At 34.5% G+C, this 22,130-nt stretch overlaps 1 protein-coding gene across 6 annotated transcripts in view; it reads right to left on the minus strand.

The window, feature by feature from the left end:
- USP15 (ubiquitin specific peptidase 15) overlaps window positions 1-22,130 on the minus strand; it is a 150,138-nt gene that overhangs the window by 11,831 nt on the left and 116,177 nt on the right. For 5 of the 6 annotated variants that reach the window (XM_033221431.1, XM_033221432.1, XM_033221433.1 and 2 more), the window contains 11 exons: window positions 15,741-15,914; window positions 13,432-13,590; window positions 13,127-13,351; window positions 5,332-5,415; window positions 5,147-5,241; window positions 4,856-5,047; window positions 3,904-4,019; window positions 3,455-3,727; window positions 2,991-3,061; window positions 2,174-2,289; window positions 1,367-1,516 (listed from right to left, as the gene is read on the minus strand). In XM_033221431.1, coding sequence (XP_033077322.1) covers window positions 1,367-1,516; window positions 2,174-2,289; window positions 2,991-3,061; window positions 3,455-3,727; window positions 3,904-4,019; window positions 4,856-5,047; window positions 5,147-5,241; window positions 5,332-5,415; window positions 13,127-13,351; window positions 13,432-13,590; window positions 15,741-15,914 — 1,655 coding nt within the window. Of the gene's footprint in view, window positions 1-1,366; window positions 1,517-2,173; window positions 2,290-2,990; window positions 3,062-3,454; window positions 3,728-3,903; window positions 4,020-4,855; window positions 5,048-5,146; window positions 5,242-5,331; window positions 5,416-13,126; window positions 13,352-13,431; window positions 13,591-15,740; window positions 15,915-16,189; window positions 16,275-22,130 lie in introns of those variants that run through there. The other variant, XM_033221434.1, reaches the window with a different exon arrangement.

The following is a 22,130-nucleotide window of genomic DNA, read 5'->3' on the forward strand; positions in this document are numbered from 1 at the left end:
TACATTGCCAAATGCTATATTCTTGAAAACTTACAGCTCACTATTTTGTTAAAGAGAAAATGATCTTTTTTTCACTCAATAATTACAAATAATTTAAAATTTTAAATTTATAACCACCAATAAGAATGAGTAATCCAATGAATATTTTATGTAATCTATTTCCTTCTAGTTACCTTTGTAGATACACCTGCCTTTAGCAATTGTCCACTTACTAACTGTATCAAGTACATTTTGGTGCACAAATATCACAGAATATGACATAATACCACTGAAAGTTTTTTTTGCAAAATGGGATAGTACCATGTTCCTGTACAAAATATTGTGTGATGAAGTCCTTCCTATTGAATGACTAAGTGATTGGGAATACAATGTTTCCTTTTTGTCATTCTGAATCCTCAACTGTTCAGTAAAAGCGGGGGAAGAAAAAAAGAGAGACAAAGCATGAAGATGTATACAGACTTCTTTGTACCTCTTTACAGACAAGATCAGGGTGCGTTCAAGGTGGTATGGCCATAGATGTATCTTTTTACAAATATGATGTCATATAATGGCAATAGGAAAACTGAAGGATGCTGCAATAGGGATGATTTATTTCACTGCGGTGTTATCCTTCTAAGCAACTCCATTATTCTGTTTTATTTTAGTCTTTTTGAAAACAGCATATTTAGGGCTGGGTGTGGTGGCTCATGCCTGTAATCCCAGCACTTTGGGAGGCCATGGCGGGCGGATCACTTGAGGTCAGGAGTTCGAGACCAGCCTGGTCAATATGGTGAAACTTTGTCTGTACTAAAAATACAAAAATTAGCCGGGCATCGTGGCAGGTGGCTGTAATCCCAACTACTTGGGAGGTTGAGGCAGGAGAATCACTTGAATCCAGGAGGTGGAGGTTGCAGTGAGCCGAGATTGTGCCATTGCACTCCAGCCTGGGCAACAGAGTGAGACTCTGTCTCAAAAAACAAACAAACAAACAAACAAAAAACCACCAAGAAAACGCAACATATTTAGGAGTAAGTGATGAGTAATGATGAAATAATTCCTAGGATAAACAAAATTACTAAGTACCATAAAGTATCTTAGACTTACAAATGAGACCAATTAACCCATAGGTAATATAACACAGAAGGAGTTTTATTGTTTTTAGTTTTTAAAAGTATATTTTCTCTTTGGTCTTTGGAAAATCTCCAAGAAAAAATAAAAATTTTGAAACACTGATCCTCATAAATTGTTAGAACTACTCAAAAACAAACTTGAAAGCTGAAATTGGGTCCAATGGCACCTGATATTTACTAAAGGATAATAACAAAAAGCGTCAAGTAAGTTTGAAAGAAGAGTTGCTCAATACTTATAAAATACAATTAAAGCTTACTTGATAGGAAAATCAACTAAGGTATCCAACTTGTCTCTCATGTATCGACTGTAAGAAAATCGCTTGAGATGTACTACAAGTACTGGAGGCAAGGACCATAAATCCAATTTCTTTGTGGCTTGCTGATGTTCTTTACAATTCGGACAATACCTAAGAATAAAGAGAAGTATTTAAAGCTTGATAGAGGTACAAAAACCCCCATTAATGAAAATAACAGACAAAAAATATTTGGAAAGTTCTACATTTATTCAGTGGGCAATTATCGTATGCCTAATATGTACCAGGTTGAAAGCAACTCTTGTTATTTTTATTTTCAACACATTTTCCAAAAAGGTTAAACCATTATAAATTAATATACAAACAAATATTTAAAGACATAATGAGGGCTAGATTATTTCTCTTTTAGAATGCAAAAAAGACATCTGTGCTGGAAGATAGGTATTAGAAAATCTCAAAACTGGGCTCTAATGGAATAACACCACAAAATATATCACTACACTTTTCCTAAAAAGCTTCTCTCAAAATGATTACATAGCTAAAATTTCTTGGAAAACAAGTAACTAAAATGAATTATTAATAGTATAACGGCTATTAGGAAAAACACAGTAATAAAATTAAGACAACACTGTAATAGTATTTTTTAAGACATTCCCATCCCTCTTAAAAGGCTACCACTTGTATAAAGAATCCTTTACTATTTAAAACATCAAAGAGAATTTAGTAATTACTTTTTCAAGTTGATGTGACACGTATCTCAGAATAAACCCTTAAAGAAAACAAAAACAATTATTTAATTTTATCTCTTACCAGGGATCTTCAGCACCTAGCTTTTCTTTTGTTGTAAAAAGTTCAATGCAATCTTTTAATTTCACAAAGGGTTTTTTAGGAGGTTTATACTCCACACTTTCATGTTTTTCAAAGTCCTAAAGAGAAGTATTTCTTGAGTTAAGAGAACAAATGAAACAAAACTCATTTTAGTGGTACCATCTTACTATGAATAATAATGAAAACTCCTAAACTTTCTCAAAAGAATCATAAAGCTTATTTCAGTTGAGATTTATATCATACTTTTTTTTTTTTTTTTTTTGAAGCGGAGTCTCGCTCTGTCGCCTGGACTGGAGTGCAGTGGCCGGATCTCAGCTCACTGCAAGCTCCGCCTCCCGGGTTTACGCCATTCTCCTGCCTCAGCCTCCTGAGTAGCTGGGACTACAGGCGCCCGCCACCTCGCCCGGCTAGTTTTTGTATTTTTAGTAGAGACTGGGTTTCACCGTGTTAGCCAGGATGGTTTCCATCTCCTGACCTTGTGATCTTCCCGTCTCGGCCTCCCAAAGTGCTGGGATTACAGGCTTGAGCCACCGCGCCCGGCCGAGATTTATATCATACTTCTAAATAACTCCTGTACACTCCTATATGGATGAGCAACACATGTTCAAAATGAACTCTGAACCTTTGAAAAAAAAAGGTATTTTTGCAAAGACTTTCTTTTCTAGTTCATGACCAATTTTTTACTGGCAAAATGAACATTTGGTGGAAGCAAAGAATGTAACACAACAGTATGATTATCTCTGGTAATCACATAAAGTAAATCAAGGAAAGGTAAATGAGTGAGTGAGTGATGACCTACCTCAGCAGCATTTTCATCAAAATATCTTTTTTTCAAATCAGGATCCCAATCCAAAGCAAGAAAAGATCTTTCTAAGGTGGAAAACATATTTTTTCTTTAAAATTTAATATGTCTTAGTAAAAAGTATATTTTAATGTTACGATATACACCAGAATAAATAAACAGCAATCTTTTCTACTTGTACTGGTGATTAGGGCAAATAGCAGTTTCCAAGCCATTGAAATAATTTAAGAGTTTAAAAAAAGATAGAAAACTTAAGCATGATTTCAATCTCCATTTATGAAACACAGACACACATTTTAGTCTACTAAGATATTAAGTCCTTTCATATAAAATTTGAGATAGAAAAGTAAATGGTGTATTTCTTGACAGGGCTGAATTTCATGGTTTTCACCTAAAAAAAACAAAAAAAAAAAACATGCTCTGCTTGTTTAATGTTCAAGCCATTTTTCACAAATACTTACCATCTAGCCTAAGCTGCCTATCATCAAATCTTATATGCCTGGTATCATCTTTGATGTAGTTGATATCAGTATTGCCTAAGTTGTTGAACTGGAATGTAAACAATCGTTTTTTGTGTCCCGTGAGTTGACCTTTGCAAGTGTCCTCAGTACATAATCCATTTTCAGAATCATTATCTCCTCCAACTGAATCTTCAGACTGACTGTTTTCATTCTCTGAGGGAAGTTCTTGATCCTGGCTGGATTCATCATCTGGCTCATCTGTTTCCATTTCACCTAATTTTAGACATTAGAGAACTTTAGATAAACCCGATGTTAGATTTTTAAATTATTAATATTATTAGTCATAGGTTTGCAGGTATTTTTTAGCTCTTTAATTCCCATTTTCTTAACTTTCTCTCTGAAGCAATTATTTAAGTGAAACATTTTACAATTTAACAGAAAAGTCTTACTTGGTGAGCCTTCTTCATGTATGCCATTTGGGCCATTCCCATTAATATTTTGGTCCTTACAGCAGTGTAGGGATCCTTCAGTTTCTTCAGTTTCAGTAGATATTTTGACATATCGGCTTAAGTAAAATCAGAAATCAAACAAGTTCAGTACTACAAAGATAAAAACTTTAAAAAAGCTTTCATTCTATCAGTAAAACAAAACTTTTTAATGCAGTAACAGTGGTCACTTAGCAGATTCAAGGTTAAAATCAAACTTATAGTACCATACATATAACTGACTAGTAATTTGTTTTGCTCCTCTTTATAAAAATAATTAATATGTTACCTTTTAGGTTAAATGTTAAATATTTGTTGCAAATAATTTCTCAACTTATCTTCATTTAGATGGTATATATTGTTGCTAAAAACACTTATTTTTGTATAATGTGATTTTTTATATATGGGTTATGAAACTACAATAATTAGATATGCAAGAAAGAATACTAAATACATCAGCTTTCAAAGATAAAAGGGATCAAATGACATTCTTGATAACTTTATAATTCAAATAAAGGGATTTAGGAAGGCAAAAAATAGGCTGCCTTACAATACTATTAATCATGAACTGGTAATGTATATAAAGAAATGAAGCATTTGACATTTGTTATGATTTCACAGAACAAACATGTAACACATAATTATTATAACATAAGTTCCTATTTCCTTCCAACTGTAAACTTTTGGCCTAAAACTGCTACAGACTTCATGCTTCCTGGGTTTGAAATTACCTCCATAACGTGTTTTACGTGAATAAGAAAGTGGATTAGGACTATAATCTGACTATAAACAAAATTGAGACAATACAGACTTGTATAATTCTATTCTGATAGTACCTTGTGTGTTTATTTTTATTAGCTATTTTATATTTTATTCCCATATTTATTTTGTCAATGTAGAATTGTTTGGCACTTACCACATTCTCAAGAGCAGGAGATTATAAAGTTTGTCTTCAGTATTGTTTCGTGGTACAGCCATAAGAAAAGGCTGACCAAAAAGTGAAGAACCAGTATGGTGGGTATAACTTGAGTGTCTGAATTTTTCTCTTAGGCAAACAGGAATAATCACATGCTCTGTATCTTCTGTCCTATTGATGTTAATTTCAAACCTACAAGGACAAAACTGACCATAAACTCTCAAAATTTTATGTTACTTCTTTTGATTTTTTTTTTCAAGTAATATTTTGTACAATGAGTTTTATACTTACACATAAATATCATCCCGTTCCATAATACTACTAAGGTTTTCATCCATAGCGAATATTCTGTGAAATCTATGATTGTATATATCAGTAACTATCATCTAAAAGGAAACAAATTTCTATTAAGCTGGTTTTACAACACTAAGAAACTAAATACCAACTTATATACTTCAACCCCAGAAACATCTTACCTTATCTGCAGGTATTCCTGACAAAGCAGACAATGCTGTACAAAGATCTAATATGTTTCCAATTTTGGGGACAACCACTTTGTACTAAAAAACAAAAAAGAATTGTAATAAATTTGTTACTTTGGAAAAAAAATTCAGTAAATGCGAGTGACCTCATGGTTGCTACCTCACATTCATTTGGCATTTGGCTCAGTGTTTGTTTCTGATCTTGCCACCATCCTGGGTCCTGGGTGACAATGTCCACATGGATAATTTGTCCTAGTCTTATCATTCCTTGGCTCCTCAATTCAAAGACACTTGCATTAATCAACCTTAGTCAACTTATTAGATCCTGTCATCACTTGAAACTGCTCCCACTTTTGCTATGTTTTTTTGTTTGTTTTTTAGAGACAGGCTCTCACTCTGTTGCCCAGGCTGGAGTACAGGTGCATGATCTTGGCTCACTGCAGCCTCAACCTTCCAGGCTCAAGCCATCTTCCCAATTCAGCCTCCTGCGTAGCTAGGACTATAGGCGTGTGCCACCATGAGTGGCTAATTTTTATTTTTTAGAGACGAGGTCTCATTACGTTGCCTAGAATGGTCTCAAAATCCTGGATTCAAGTAATCCTTCTGCCTCAGTCTCCCAAAATGCTGGGATTATAGGAGTGAGCCACTGCACCCAACCCCACTTTTACTATCTTAAACTAACAGGTTACTGTCTAACCGCTACTTCTTACTTCTCCTGTAAATTCATTCTTTTCTCTTCTTGGCTTGCACAGAGATTTCTATTCCTTTTAACTCTGTTTTCTCCCAGTTTACCAGCTCCCTACTGTCTTCTTGCCCTTCCACCCAGGCCGTACATGCTTTATCGTGAACCTTTAATGTCTTTGTTACTGAATTCTATTCATTCCACTCTTGCTAAACTTTCTCAGAGCTGTTCATATGTGCTGGAGAAAATTTCCCAATTTTAGAGGTTGGTGTGCTACAAATTCACAGTGCCCAATCTCAACTGATTCTCTGACAGTACCCAGAAATAATTCTGCATATCACACATCTGCTTATTTTCTCATTTATCTCAATAACTTTATAATCTTCATCGGGCTGGGTGCAGTGGCTCACGCCTGTAATCCCAACACTTTGGGAGGCCAAGGCGGGTGAATCGCTTAAGCCCAAGAAGTTCGAGACTAGCCTGGACAACATGGCAAAACGCCATTGCTACAAAAATACAAAAAATTAGCTGGGCATGGAGGCGCACACCTGCAGTCCCAGCTACTTGGGAGTCTGAGGTGGGAGAATCCCTTGAGCCCAGGAGGCGGAGGTTGCAGTGAGCTGAGAGCTGAGATCACACTGTACTGCACTCCAACTTAGGTGACAGAGCAAGACCCCGCCTCAAAAACAAACAAACAAAAAACCAAAAAAACTTCACCATTCTTTAGGCTTCCTATTTCACTACTGCTCCCTTAATATCAGCAGAATACCTATTTTACCTCAAAAACAGAAGCTACTGGGTGGGAAAATCTCCAACTTCCTGTTCTCCTACTAACTTCTTTGAATCCATATAGGTACTTTTCTGTCTCTTGCAACACATGGGAAGAGAGGTGTCTCTTTTCTTATTCAAGGCTAACCTTAGCATCTATGCTCTAAATCCCATGCTCTTCTGCTTTCTCTGGGACCTAAACCCAGCAATTATTCTTTCTTCCATTTTATATTGACTCTTGCATAAGCACTGGAATATAAAGTCTCTCAAAAAACAAGCATCCTTCATTGCTTTCCCTCTAATTATCTCCCCTTCTCTTCTATTTTATAAATAACTTTATTAATGGTATCTATATTATCATAATTTCCTTATCACATTTACTTCTCAACCCTCTTGCTGGCTTGTCTTCACCTCTTTATTTAACTTGTTTCCAAGGCTGCCAATACTGTTGTACAACTTATCAGTCTTTATTTTATTGACCTCTTTGCAATATGACTGCTGACCACTTTCTCCTTAAAAAATTCCCTTTCCAGTCCAGGACCAGATGGATTCACAGCTGAATTCTACCAGAGGTACAAGGAGGAGCTGGTACCATTCCTTCTGAAACTATTTCAATCAATAGAAAAAGAGGGAATCCTCCCTAACTCTTTTTATGAGGCCAACATCATCCTGATACCAAAGCCTGGCAGAGACACAACAAAAAAAGAGAATTTTAGACCAATATCCCTGATGAACATCGATGCAAAAATTCTCAATAAAATACTGGCAAACCGGATTCAGCAGCACATCAAAAAGCTTATCCACCATGATCAAGTGGGCTTCATCCCTGGGATGCAAGGCTGGTTCAACATTCGCAAATCAATAAACGTAATCCAGCATATAAACAGAACCAAAGACAAGAATCACATGATTATCTCAATAGATGCAGAAAAGGCTTTTGACAAAATTCAACAGCCCTTCATGCTAAAAACGCTCAATAAATTCGGTATTGATGGAACGTACCTCAAAATAATAAGAGCTATTTATGACAAACCCACAGCTAATATCATACTGAATGGGCAAAAACTGGAACAATTCCCTTTGAAAACTGGCACAAGACAGGGATGCCCTCTCTCACCACTCCTATTCAACATCGTGTTGGAAGTTCTGGCTAGGGCAATCAGGCAAGAGAAAGAAATCAAGGGTATCCAGTTAGGAAAAGAAGAAGTCAAATTGTCCCTGTTTGCAGATGACATGATGTATATTTAGAAAACCCCATTGTCTCAGCCCAAAATCTCCTTAAGCTGATAAGCAACTTCAGCAAAGTCTCAGGATACAAAATTAATGTGCAAAAATCACAAGCATTCTTATACACCAGTAACAGACAAGCAGAGAGCCAAATCAGGAATGAACTTCCATTCACAATTGCTTCAAAGAGAATAAAATACCTAGGAATCCAGCTTACAAGGGATGTAAAGGACCTCTTCAAGGAGAACTACAAATCACTGCTCAGTGAAATCAAAGAGGACACAAACAAATGGAAGAACATACCATGCTCATGGATAGGAAGAATCAATATCGTGAAAATGCCCATACTGCCCAAGGTTATTTATAGATTCAATGCCATCCCCATCAAGCTACCAATGACTTTCTTCACAGAATTGGAAAAAACGGCTTTAAAGTTCATATGGAACCAAAAAAGAGCCCGCATTGCCAAGACAATCCTAAGTCAAAAGGACAAAGCTGGAGGCGTCACGCTACCTGACTTCAAACTATACTACAAGGCTACAGTAACCAAAACAGCATGGTACTGGTACCACAACAGAGATATAGACCAGTGGAACAGAACAGAGTCCTCAGAAATAATACCACACATCTACAGCCATCTGATCTTTGACAAACCTGACAAAAACAAGAAATGGGGAAAGGATTCCCTATTTAATAAATGGTGCTGGGAAAATTGGCTAGCCATAAGTAGAAAGCTGAAACTGGATCCTTTCCTTACCCCTTATACGAAAATTAATTCAAGATGGATCAGAGACTTAAATGTTAGACCTAATACCATAAAAACCCTAGAAGAAAATCTAGGTAGTACCATTCAGGACATAGGCATGGGCAAGGACTTCATGTCTAAAACACCAAAAGCAACGGCAGCAAAAGCAAAAATTGACACATGGATCTAATTAAACTAAAGAGCTTTTGCACAGCAAAAGAAACTACCATCAGAGTGAACAGGCAACCTACAGAATGGGAAAAAATTTTTGCAACCTACTCATCTGACAAAGGGCTAATATCCAGAATCTACAAAGAACTCAAACAAATATACAAGAAAAAAACAAACAACCCCATCAAAAAGTGGGGAAAGGATATGAACAGACATTTCTCAAAAGAAGACATCCATACAGCCAACAGACACATGAAAAAATGCTCATCATCACTGGCCATCAGAGAAATGCAAATCAAAACCACAATGAGATACCATCTCACACCAGTTAGAATGGCAATCATTAAGAAGTCAGGAAACAACAGGTGTTGGAGAGGATGTGGAGAAATAGGAACACTTTTACACTGTTGGTGGGATTGTAAACTAGTTCAACCATTACGGAAAACAGTATGGCGATTCCTCAAGGATCTAGAACCAGATGTACCATATGACCCAGCCATCCCACTACTGGGTATATACCCAAAGGATTATAAATTACTCTACTACAAAGACACATGTACACGTATGTTTATTGCGGCACTATTCACAATAGCAAAGACTTGGAATCAACCCAAATGTCCATCTGTGACAGACTGGATTAAGAAAATGTGGCACATATACACCATGGAATACTATGCAGCCATCAAAAAGGATGAGTTTGCGTCCTTTGTAGGGACATGGATGCAGCTGGAATCCATCATTCTTAGCAAACTATCACAAGAAGAGAAAACCAAACACCGCATGTTCTCACACATAGGTGGGAACTGAACAATGAGATCACTTGGACTTGGGAAGGGGAACATCACACACTGGGGCCTATCATGGGGAGGGGGGAGGAGGGAGGGATTGCATTGGGGAGTTATACATGATATAAACGTCATGCACATGTACCCTAGAACTTAAAGTATAATAAAAAAAAAAAAAAGAAAAAAAAAAATTCCCTTTCCTTATAACACGACTACTTCTTAATTCTTTTCTATTGCTGTGATCACATTCTCCTTTTGAAGTTCTCCTACAGTGTTCTTTAGAGTTTTCTCGTTAGCAGTCTTCTCAATTTTATATGCTCTCCTTGGATGAGGTGACAGTATCTCCTGATTTGCTTTGGCCAGTCCTGGATTAGCCTGATATCCTAGTATAATTATTAATGACAGTCCCTTCTATTTTCAAAAGAGTTCTTTTTTAGATGATAAATCACAGGGTCACCTTAGCCTTAAGTAATCTCATCCTTCTAAAACACTGACTATCATTTTCACAGAGCTCATTGCCCAATTTATATCTAAAGCAGTCTCTCTCCTTTGGTCTAGATACACAAATTCAATGCCTACTGGATATCTCTACCTAAGTGTTCTCAGGTATCTATAAGTCGGCATGTCCAATTCTACACACAGGATTGGGTTATGTTAGGCCACCATGCTCAATATGAAAATCGATTCCTTCTTCAACTTGTTCTTCCTATATATTCCACTAAAACAGCACTGCTGTCTCCTCTTTTCCTGTCAAGTAAACTTGGCATCATCTTTGAATATACTCATACATTTTCACTTCCCACATTCAACTGGCTCTTCAAACTGCCATCCTGACACTCATTTTCTGAGTTGAAGCGTTTGTCATTTGTCTGTCATCTGATCACTAAAAGCTTCTTATCTGGTCTTAGTGCTAAGACTAACTAATCTCTGTGCTAGCCAGAATCATCTTTCTCAAACACAATTCTGGCCATATAATATCTATACTTAATAGTCTTTAATGGCTTCCCTAGTTTTTAGGATGAAGTTCAAACTTCTTATACCGGCATCAAAGTTCTTTGTGATCTAGCTCCTGCTTGCCATACTTGTAGACTACAGAAGTGGGCCATGTTCTCTTTTGCCATAAGTTCTTTGTACATGCCATTATCTTGGCCTATAATGCTTTTATTTCTAGTTTTCACCTGCTTATAACATAATTGTCCTTCAGAATTTATCACAGGCCTCATAACTAGTTTGGGTAGGTTACTCTTTCTGTGTTTTCTTGCAGCACCCCGTCAGAGCAATTTTCACAATGTATGACAAGCTTCTTGAAGAACAAGGACTAGAAACACCATTATATTTCCAGCACCTTGCACAGCATGAGAGCCCAAGACATAATACATATTCAATATTTTTCCTAATAAGCTTCCATGACCTAAATCAACTTCAGTAATGGGAAAACTCAACAAATAGGCAAACTCAGCTAATTTCACTTTCCTCACGAACTGGTTAAAGCATAGTGATCATTTTGTATTTGAGTTGTTACTGCCTCTAAATGAAAAAAGAAAAAAAAAACACAAAACACAAAAACAACCAAATTTCTCTGTGCTAACCATGGCTCTAACTTCCACAAATTTATATCATTGGTCACCAAATGAGAAACGTGGTAAGTCAATGAAATTCACATTGCTGGAAAAATAATTTAGGGCCCAATTTATGGAAGAGTAATTATCATATACCTTATGGACTAATGTGTAAATTAATGCAATTTGCCACTATTATGATATAGATTACCTTATATTATTGGCATGGGAGAATATTATCTCTAACAAATGTGCTGTAGAGAAATAAAATATCTACATTTATTTTTTGTTGCAGTAAATTTATACTCATTATTCTATGCTCTCTTGCTCCATTACACTCATTGGTGTATATTTGCAAAGTTACAAACTAGAGAGGTAAGGATGTGGTTTGGCACTGTTATAGTTTCTCACCATTGAAAAGAATGTTAACAATCTTGTACTTAAAAAAGAGTGAGTAAGTAAATACCTAAAGGATATAACTTTAACAATGTGAACACATATTCCCCAGGCCAAAAGTAAAAGCAGGTCTTTATTGGCTCTGGTCACAGATAAGGGATAGTACTTAGCACTCCCCAGTGAAATACCGATGAGGGCATTGTGTTCAATGAGTTCATAAAGAAAACATAAAGCAGCAGAAAAACAAATAGCTTAAATTTGCATAACTGAGTACCTACCTAGTATCTACTAGACTTTAATTACTTTGAATAAAAGGACTGTGTTTTTACGAACACTACATACACTCTGCCTTTGTTGACAGTAAACCCAAATACATCCCTGAATGGTAAGATCATAATTTTGTTTAAAGTATAGCTTTCATATAGACATCATAACTATTACGGACTAACAAACTGAGCTATTTGGCTAAAAATTTACAGAACACAATCTTCTAAAGCAGGAATTGTATCTGTTTTGTTTAGTGAAACAGCTTTATACTTAGTAGGTGCACAGTTAAGTATCTTGATGAATAAAATTTTTGAATACTTCTTGTGCATTAATATCTACAAGCCACAAAAGTTGGAAATACAAAGATTTACAAGGTCCCTGTCTTCAAAGAACTTGCAGTCTAAGGAGAAAATATAAAAGTAAGCCAAAAGTTATAATAAAATTAGTTAAGTGTTAGAATTTAGGGAAAGAGAGGTAGAAAAAGAAGAAGTTACTTTCACTGGGATGGGTCATGTCAGAAGAGGATTATATAATAAATAGGGGAGAAAAGACAGTGCTTTACTCCAAAAATATAAATAATACAATTATAAAACTAGGTAACGGAATCAGGCAATTTGACAGTAAGACTTACCACAGGACTTCTGCACAGAATAAGCAATATGTGATACTTCAAAGTATTAGAAATTAGAGAACATTACTGAACGAAATATTTTCAGTCTAACTAAACTTCTACTTTAAGTTCCTAAAATGCCTAAAAATTACAGGTATTTAAATACACTATTATCACATTATGAATTAAAATGTACAGTATTAGCTTTACTTCCAATAGCCACTAGTAAAAAAAATTAAAATTAACACGAAAGAAACTTGAAGTTTAAAAAATATAAAAAATGTTAATCTTCATAAGCTAATATTCACCCCAATATTATAAAAACAAGATTCTCATTTTTCTTTCATGAGAAAAAGCCTTTTTTATATGACACAAGTTGCTCTTTCAAGATTGTAAAAAGTTACACTAATTTCCAAAGTATTCAGCTTATAAAATCTCTTATACAAATAAACATTATTGATTGGGCTTGATAATTCAATACTTAATTTTTATAATAAGGACTCAACACTAATTTTTTAATAAAAATAACAAATGCAAAAAAAAAAACAAAACAAAAAAACAAAAAAACCCATGATTTACCTGCATAGGTTTGGTAAGCGGATCCATTCTAACTAAGTAAACTTCCAAAGTGCGTTCTTTTTTCATGGGCAATGGAAGTGTCAAGTAACAAAAAGGATCAAATGTTACTGAAATCTTAGCACACTCAGGACAAACTAAAGTTGATTTGAAAAGGCCATGAAATATATCTACTATGATAGAATCATTTCGTTTTAAATGGTTTTCCCAGGCTTCTTCGGCAACTACCTACAAGGATAACAGACACAAATTAGAAAGAGGTTATCACAAAATTATAACAATGGTGACAATAAGATCATGAAATTTACCTTATCTGGCCTTCCATCTGCATCTTTTAATTGTATATATGGTTTTTTCCTAATTCTATTCAAATCCTCATGTAATCCATCTAATAGGAAAGCTAATAGTTCTTGACAGTCTTGCTGCTGATATCCAGAGAACTGAGGTGCAAAACGTCCTACCTGTGTCTGTAAGAAATGCAGAACCATAAAATCAGTTCTAGGAACAGGATTGATTTTTAAAAATATGTACAATAGATTCTCATTATTCATGGATCTCACATTTGTGAATCTGCCTGCTTGCTAAAATTTATTTGTAACCCCAAAATCAATTCATGGCCATTTGGCAAAAAATTTGAGTCACCTGGTATGCGTATTACCAGCTGGGGTTGAACAAGGTGATGCTTTGGCTTGTTGTTTCAGTTCTGAATCTATAAACAAGTGTCCTTTGTAGTTTATTTAGTGTTATGTTTTTTCACATTTTTGTTCTTTTTGTTGTTAATTTCAGTATTTAAAATGGCCACTGAACGAAGTACTAACATGCTAGGCTAGTGTTCCTAAATGCAAGAAAGCTGTGATGTGCTTTATGGAGAAAAAGTATGTGTTACATATGCTTCATTAAGACATGAGTTATAGTGCTGTTTGCTATGAGTTTAGTGTTAAGGACTCAACAATATATATTAAACAAGTTGTTTTTAAACAGAAACACATGCAAAACAAAGTTATACATTATCTGGTTGACAAAAATGTTGTGAACAAAGGCTTGGAGGAATCGAACCCTATATTTTCCCTAGGAGTAATGGTTCAGTACTTGTTATTTCAGTGTTTGTGGCAGCTTCATGGAACATAACTCCTATGAATAATAAAAATTGTATACATGAACAAGAGGAATATATATGAATTATATTTTGTTTTGCATTCCTAGTAAGCACTCAACAAAGCTTATCTGGGACAAAATAGATCAACACATGTAATCCTTATATATAAAAATGTATTTATCTTTGTTTGGTCATAGATTTCATTGTCATTAATTGTTGTTTCACTATTTGTCAAAGGATTTTCCAGATGTTCTTAATTCTTAGCTTTAGGTATTCCTATTGCCTCCTCCTATAAATGTCTGGTAGGCAGACAGTAAAAGGCAGGTTCTCATCCTTGTTGTATTACCACATAAAGATAATTATGTATCTGAAAGCATTTTTAAGATAACTACTCTAGGCTCTCACGTAGTTTTTATGCGCAAAAGGAGGACGAGTCTTACAGAGATAACAGAAACATTAATGTTCATATTCAATTTTCCAAATCTTTGCATCACTAAGTATTTTCTTTTTTGGATGAGACTGAAAATAAATCTAATAGTATGAATCATCATGTGACAGAAAAAAGTCACATAAATCAAGAACCTATTTACACATAATTTTAAGACAGAAAATCTACCAAAACAAAACCAATTAGAAAGATGGGCAAGAGCTGAGAGACGGTTTGTCTGGACTAGTATGTCCAAAGTTTAGAATGTTAAGGAAGACAAATACAGAGGTATTTTGATTTTTTGGTTGTTTTTTATTTTCTAAGAACTAGTATATAGCTAATAAAAAATGTTGTCTAGTAGATGTCCTATATCAATGCCATTTAAATTACTTGTATAAATAACAACTTAAAATTGCTTATTCTCTTTACAAGTTTAAAATTTCTCAAAGTTTCACCTATAAAGTAGGAATTTTTTAACAACATAAAGCTAAATTTCACCCATAAAGCTTAATTTCAGCTCAGTTCTTATTTGAACAATAAATTCCTTGATAAGTAACAATTCACACATGTGAATAACCTTAAACGTTTAAGAACCATATTGAAAGTACAGTTAATTTTTAGTGCTTGGTTTGCAGACAATTTTCATTTTGATAATTTTTCAAATTCATGACTCTCAAAGTAAAATGGGTTCTTAAGAGTTCAGTAACATGCCCAAATTTAGTCTTTTACATTTGTATAGAATATTCATGTAGGTTTTCCAGAGATGTACTATATTCCAAAACAACTACACAAATGCTCATTGCTGTCTCTATAGTCATTCTTCTACCACACCAGTGTTTTTCAACTTTTTTTTCATTCTCCCCATCCCAGATTTAGACGTAAAACAAAAACAAAAACAAAACGGATAAAACTCTTCCATATCCCTCCCACCTAAATTTTATACCACAGATACATTGTGTATCTATTTATGTACTGTGTTCCTTTGGAGGGCCACAAACCATTGTAATAGCTACTATTTTTCACTCCCCCTACCCCAAGAACCAACCTTTGTACCCTTGTAGGTGCCCTTGCTAAAATGCATTTATCACACTAACCTTAAAGGCTCTTGGGGTGACGTAGCTAAACTTTCCAGACCACATTTGCTTGATCAGTTCGGCATAAGATTTAGCTATTTCACCTCTCATTCCTAAGGGATTGTCAAAATTCAGTTCTTCTTGATACTTATCATTGAGGAAATACTCAGTAAGTGGAGGTGTGTTGCTCAAACACTGCAAAAAACAAAACATATTTTCAAGTAAAAGTAACCATACTTCATTTTTCTTAAAACACATTAAAATGAAGAGAGAAACAAATTGATTTGCTATAACACATAGAGAACATTTAAATGATGGTTCCTTGCACTAATAACTGGTCAAATAAACACTCAAATGATGTACTCAACTATTCATTTCCCAAATTTCAAAATAATTACTTATAATAAATAAAAATGCTAATAATATCTGCTGCTGTAAAGTCTGCATCAATTTTAACCACAGCAAACTACCTGGTAACTGGGAGAGAAGCTCAGTTTTCTTTCCTTCTTTTACTTGATTGGTAGAAATTATGGATTGTCTACTCATCCCAGGCACCTGCAAATTAGCCTGAGTAGGTAAAAACTGAGATAGAGTGCAAGCAAGAAATTAACTTAATAGAGGTATTTACTGCTTCCATTGTCAATTATTTTTCATGAAAGTGCAGCCTTTAAACCTTCCATTTGGTCAACCATTTTTAGAAGAGACAGTACAGATTACTTGGGCCTGAGAAAACGAACTTTAGTATGTGAACTCTGGTAAGTGTGTTCTCACTTCCAGCTCTTCTTTAATGTCATAAACGATGCAATTTTCCTTTATGGCAAAATAAAAACTATAAACAAGTTAATTGTCTAACTCTTTCCAATTCTGAATTAAATAATTTCATATTTAATATAAAACAGATGGCAGAAGTACAATTCTTCCACAACATTTTATCTCAAGTTGGAATAATTTTAAGGTGATGATCCATATGATTTGACCGCAATACAAACCCAGTATTATCAACTAGATGTCTATAATATGCAATGACTAACACAGACATATGGTCACGTAAGTAAATTTTTTTTTGCTGTAGGAAGATATTTGTGTTGGAATTAAGTGGCAAGGTGCTGCAAGGAAGCTAGTTGCTTGCATGGAAAATAGTAGAAACTCACTTTTATGAGAGCCTGGGTTCACATTAATGCAAATCAAAGTTTTTTGAAGCTTGCTTATAGTCATTTGTATTAAGTTAGATAGGTTTGGTAGCTGTGAAAGGTTCAGTCTGTTGAATTCATACAGATAACTTATATGCCATAAACTATGACTATATACTATGCATTGTTTAGCTAAAATTTCAAAATATGCAGTCAACGTTTACTTAGTTTTTAAAAATAGTTATGGTACTCAATTTTGTGGTTTCAATTATAAATCAACATGTTTACTGAAGTAGCCAATAATATCTATTTAGAAACTTTCTATATAATAAAAATAATAATGTTTATTATAAATTGCTAGCCTGGCCCCTACCTCAAGGCAAAAGGGAGAACCGGTTATAATATCATGGAATTTACGATTATATTATTCTTAGGCAATGAAAATAATAAAAACAGCTAAAACGTTTGGAGTGAGCTATATAGGCCTTTAGAGTCATATACATATTTTCAGCAGTAGAACTTTTTAATATATGTGAGCAAGAGAAAGAGAGGTATGCTACAGTGTAGGAGGCAATTAAGAGAAAGGATGCTTCCCTAACTTTCTACCTCTTAGATCTCAACCTATCTCATAATCTTATACTCCTTTTGAGTTTCAGTTTCTTTTCTTCTTTTGTAATATATGTCCTTTTAATTATAAACCCAGCACTAGAGGGAGGTCCAGGCAATTTAGAATGGTAGATGGCATCACTTAGTATTATCTGATTTAGTACAAAATATGAGCAACATTAAATAGTCAGACAAAGGAGAGGTCAGACAGGAATTTCCAACAATTATCAATAGTTTTGCACTTCTTATATTTGATCAGCTCAGGGTTATGCTAAGAATATAACATTCCATTGTTTGTTAATGCAATTATATAAATAACCTAATTTACAAATATCTCAAAAGAACCAAGTTGCGCAAACCTGAGTAATTCTTAAACTTTGTTATTACTGAATTATTCACACATACTCTTATCTTGGAAAGAGCTTACAGGTGTAACTGAACATTTTCTAGCTTTCCAATAGTATCCAGAGTGATCTCCCTAAAATGTACATCTCATCACGTTGCTTCCTTGCTATAAACCCTTTAACGGCTCTCCCTGCTTACAGATTGGAAGCCCAGATACTTAGAAGGGTCTGTCGTTTGCTCATCTATGTAGCCTCATCCTTTGTCAATACCCTTTTCTTTTCAACTCGTCCAGCTTTATTTAATTAGTCATTCCTTCACATGTTCTCTCACTTTGAAAGTTTGCAACATTACTCCATCTACTTGGAAATGTACTTTTTTTTTTTTTGGCCTTACTAACTTCTATAAATCCATCAAGATTCTAGTATCCTATCTGGGAAGCCTCCCTTAGATTTCCTTATAGTGTTTTCTCCTGTATGTTTCCTTAATGCTTACTGCTTACTTTTATTACAGCACTTATCTGATAATATATTATCTGATAATAGACTGTAACTTTAATTTTTAGTTTGTTTTGCCAAATGAACTGAGACCTCCACGAAAGCAGGTATTCTTATTTATATTGCCAGCACTGAGCACTATGTCACCTGTCACTGAGCATGTTCACAATAAATGTATTCTTACTAAAAATATCTTTGCCTGTACTTACTAATGCATTTATCCTCTTGATTTTTACTCTTTTCCTTCAATGTTTGGCATAGGGAGGTCAATAAATTTTTGTTGAATGAAATACTATTAAATGGAGGAAAAATATATTTGTAAAGAATAATCTCAAAAATATCTTCAAACAATTCTACCTAAATGCTAAACTGTAAGAAGGGCAGTACCTATTACAAATCTTTCTGCCCCTTTGTCTGATTTTTCATTCAATCAACTATCTGCTTTGTAAATGATCCTCTGCTTTGATTTTTAAAAACTCCTTGAAACAGAGACCAGCATTTATTTTCACAGTGATACATGCTGGTTTCAAACTGAGTATAATTCACTGTTAACAAATAACAGCAAAACACAAATCATTTTAATGATAATTTGCCTGTGTTATCTGTGAAGATATCATAACCAGTATTTAAATGTAAGCTATTTAGTCCTAAATGGGCCCAAATAAACATTCTATTTGTTGAACATATATTCTAATAAGTGACACTTCCTAACAAGTTGTATAAACACATATAATTACATAAATTCAATAGTCAATATAATTGTTCTACTAATACCCAAATCATATTAGTTTAAAAACTAAGATGATGTCTGATGTTTCTCCCTCATAAAAATACCATCCTTTCCACCCTCATCTTGAAAATATCATTAGGAGTCAATAGTTTCATTTTATTTTTTGTTTTGAGATGGAGTCTCACTCTGTTACCCAGGCTGGAGTGCAGAGTCACAATCTTGGCTCACTGCAACCTCCACCTCCTGAGTTCAAGCAATTCTCCAGCCTGAGCCTCCCCAGTAGCTGGGATTATAGGCGCCCACAACTGCGCCTGGCTAATTTTTGTATTTTTTGTAGAGACGGGGTTTCGCCACGTTGGCCAGGTTGGTATTGAACTCCTGACAAAAGGTGATCGGCCCGTCTTGGCTTCCCAAAGTTCTGGGATTACAGTTGTGAGCCACTGCACCAGACTATGAGTCAATATGTTCTTAAAATAGTATACAGATCAGTTAAAATATTAAACGTTCTCATAATTTTTGGTAAATTTCAAGGCATAAATGGAAAAAAAAATCAAACAATTAAAAATATTGCCATGTCCCATGTGATGTTGTATCAGTATTCAATGTCATCATTCTGGTAGGAAAAAAAAGCGGTTTCTTTTTTTTTTTTTTGAGATGGAGTCTCATTCTGTTGTCCAGGCTGGAGTGCAGAGTGCAATGGCGTGATCTCAGCACACTGCAACCTCCCAGGTTCAAGCAATTCTCCTGCCTCAGCCTCCCAAGTAGCTGGGATTACAGGCCTGTGCCACCACGCCTGGCTAATTTTTGTATTTTTAGTGGAGATGGGGTTTCACCATGTTGGCCAGGCTGGTCTTGAACTCCTGACCTCAAGTGATCCGCCTACCTTGGCCTCTCAAAGTGCTGAGATTACAGGCATGAGCCATCGCACCTGGCTGAAGCCAGTTTCTTAATGTTGGTCATAATGTAATTTGATTAGTAATTACTTTATGAAATTCATTATTTAACATTTTCACACGAGGCTATCTCAGAACATGAACATTTTGGACAATTATAAGAACACTAGTTACTTGGACTGGCTGCAATTAAATACCATGTTTTAATGAACAGAGATAATTTTCAGACAACAATAATTTATTGTACATTTAAAAATAACTAAAAAAGCATAACTGGATTGTTTGAAACATGAAGGAAGGATAAATGCTTGAGGTGATGGATACCTCATTTACCCTGATGTAATTATTATACATTGAATTCCTGTATCAAAATATCTCATGTACCCCCTAAATGTATGCAGCTACTATGTAGCCATACAAATTTAAAAAAAATACATAAAATTAAAAATAAATAATTTTTATTAGGTCAGTAATGAAAATAATCAGTTCTGAAGTATCTATTGCGAAGACTCTTCTACTATAAAAAAAACATTTTCCTATCAGATGAGACTATCCCAAAACAATTCTTTTCTTAAAGACATACATGTTTTAAAAGTCTTCCATATGTAGGTAGCAATAGAAAACTTTCCTTTTATCCTGTAAGACACTTTACTGAGTGATATATTATAATATGGACTAAAAATCAGATATGTGTTGTGCCTATGTGAATATCTCTACTTTCAATGCTTCCTGGACTATTAAACAGGACAAAACTTCCTGCAACAGGCATGGCTGTTCTTAATAAAAACTGAGAACATATATGAATGTATCATGAAACACAAAAGAGATTATATAAACAGTATTAGTATGTTATTGTTGTGGCTACTTGTAAGTTTTGTGACGTGTCTACCAGTTTCATGCCATTTGGAGCTATGCCCCTGTTAATTTATTGGAGTTCAATTGCCTGACATTGACAAATGCCAAAACTTCAGTGTTTCAGGAGAACTAGATCTTAAAATGTGTCACTAATACAATAAGGTCCAAATATGAGGCTATGTGACTGATCATAAAACATATTTTTTAAGCCACATTTTTGTTTATATCACAATGGTACCTACAGTTGGTCCTAAAATTGGGTAGAATTGAAATATGTTAAAAATAAAGCAAGAGCCAGACTAAAGAAAAACACTTGGTACTAATAGTTCCAATTTTTAATGAAAAAGAGAAAAAGAAAAAAGTTTATATTAACAAGTCAATGTACTTATTAACTAGGCTTAAATATTTTTGTATTTAAATATTTTTAAATGCTCCTATGTAAGTTATTAGTACACAAAACTGACAACAGCATTTGAAAATTTAAGGATTAAAAAACTAAATTTTGTATTTCATAAATATGAAAGTTTGGAGCTCACTAACCACGATAATAATGACTGGTTGGAAAATTTAGGACATGAGCTATTATGAAAAGTTGATCCATGAGTAATGATTAAAAAACTAAAATGCATGTTTAATATATGGTAGACTTTTGGAATTCACTAACTATGATAAAATGACTGTTGGAAAGTTTAGGACATGAGTTATGATGAAAAGCTGATCCATGAGCAATGGTAAGAATGGCTATTGTATGTGCAAGACAATTATTTAGTGAGAAGTGACTGCTAAGTGGTTTTGTGGTTTCGAACTGGCTTTGTGGTTCTCTACTTGTGCCTTCATATACATTTTATATGGGAAACTGCAAGTAATAAGAGTACTCGAATTTGAATTAGGCGTCTTAAGACATATTCCTTAGTTTAATGTATTGAGACTGCATGCACTCTTGCCTTTCTTAGAATATGCATCCCCTATAAGAAATTCCTATTTATTCTTAAACACTTACTTCAACATCTCTTCTAAATGTCATATCTTTCTCTGTGTATCAAGAAAGAATATTCCTTTCTTTGGGCTAACTTGATACCTCAAACTCAATTACACTGCACTTGAGAGCAGAGTCTATGTCTTATCCACCCTTGTACCTCAGGGTCTATCACAATATCGGGCACACTCAATAAGGTATGTGGAATGAATGGAAACTTGTACGATAGAAAGATTAGAAGTAGTCCTTAGAGACACTTAGAGCAGTGAGAAAAAACTTGACTAAAATGAGATCTGAATTGCACCCTGCTATAAGTCGAATGCAGCTCAAAGTTCTCCATGTTCAAAAATAAAAGTCCAAATAATGCCCAAAAAGGTTTTCC

This window comes from Trachypithecus francoisi, unplaced genomic scaffold, assembly GCF_009764315.1.
Source record: "Trachypithecus francoisi isolate TF-2019V2 unplaced genomic scaffold, Tfra_2.0 Lachesis_group11, whole genome shotgun sequence".
Lineage (NCBI taxonomy): Eukaryota > Metazoa > Chordata > Mammalia > Primates > Cercopithecidae > Trachypithecus > Trachypithecus francoisi.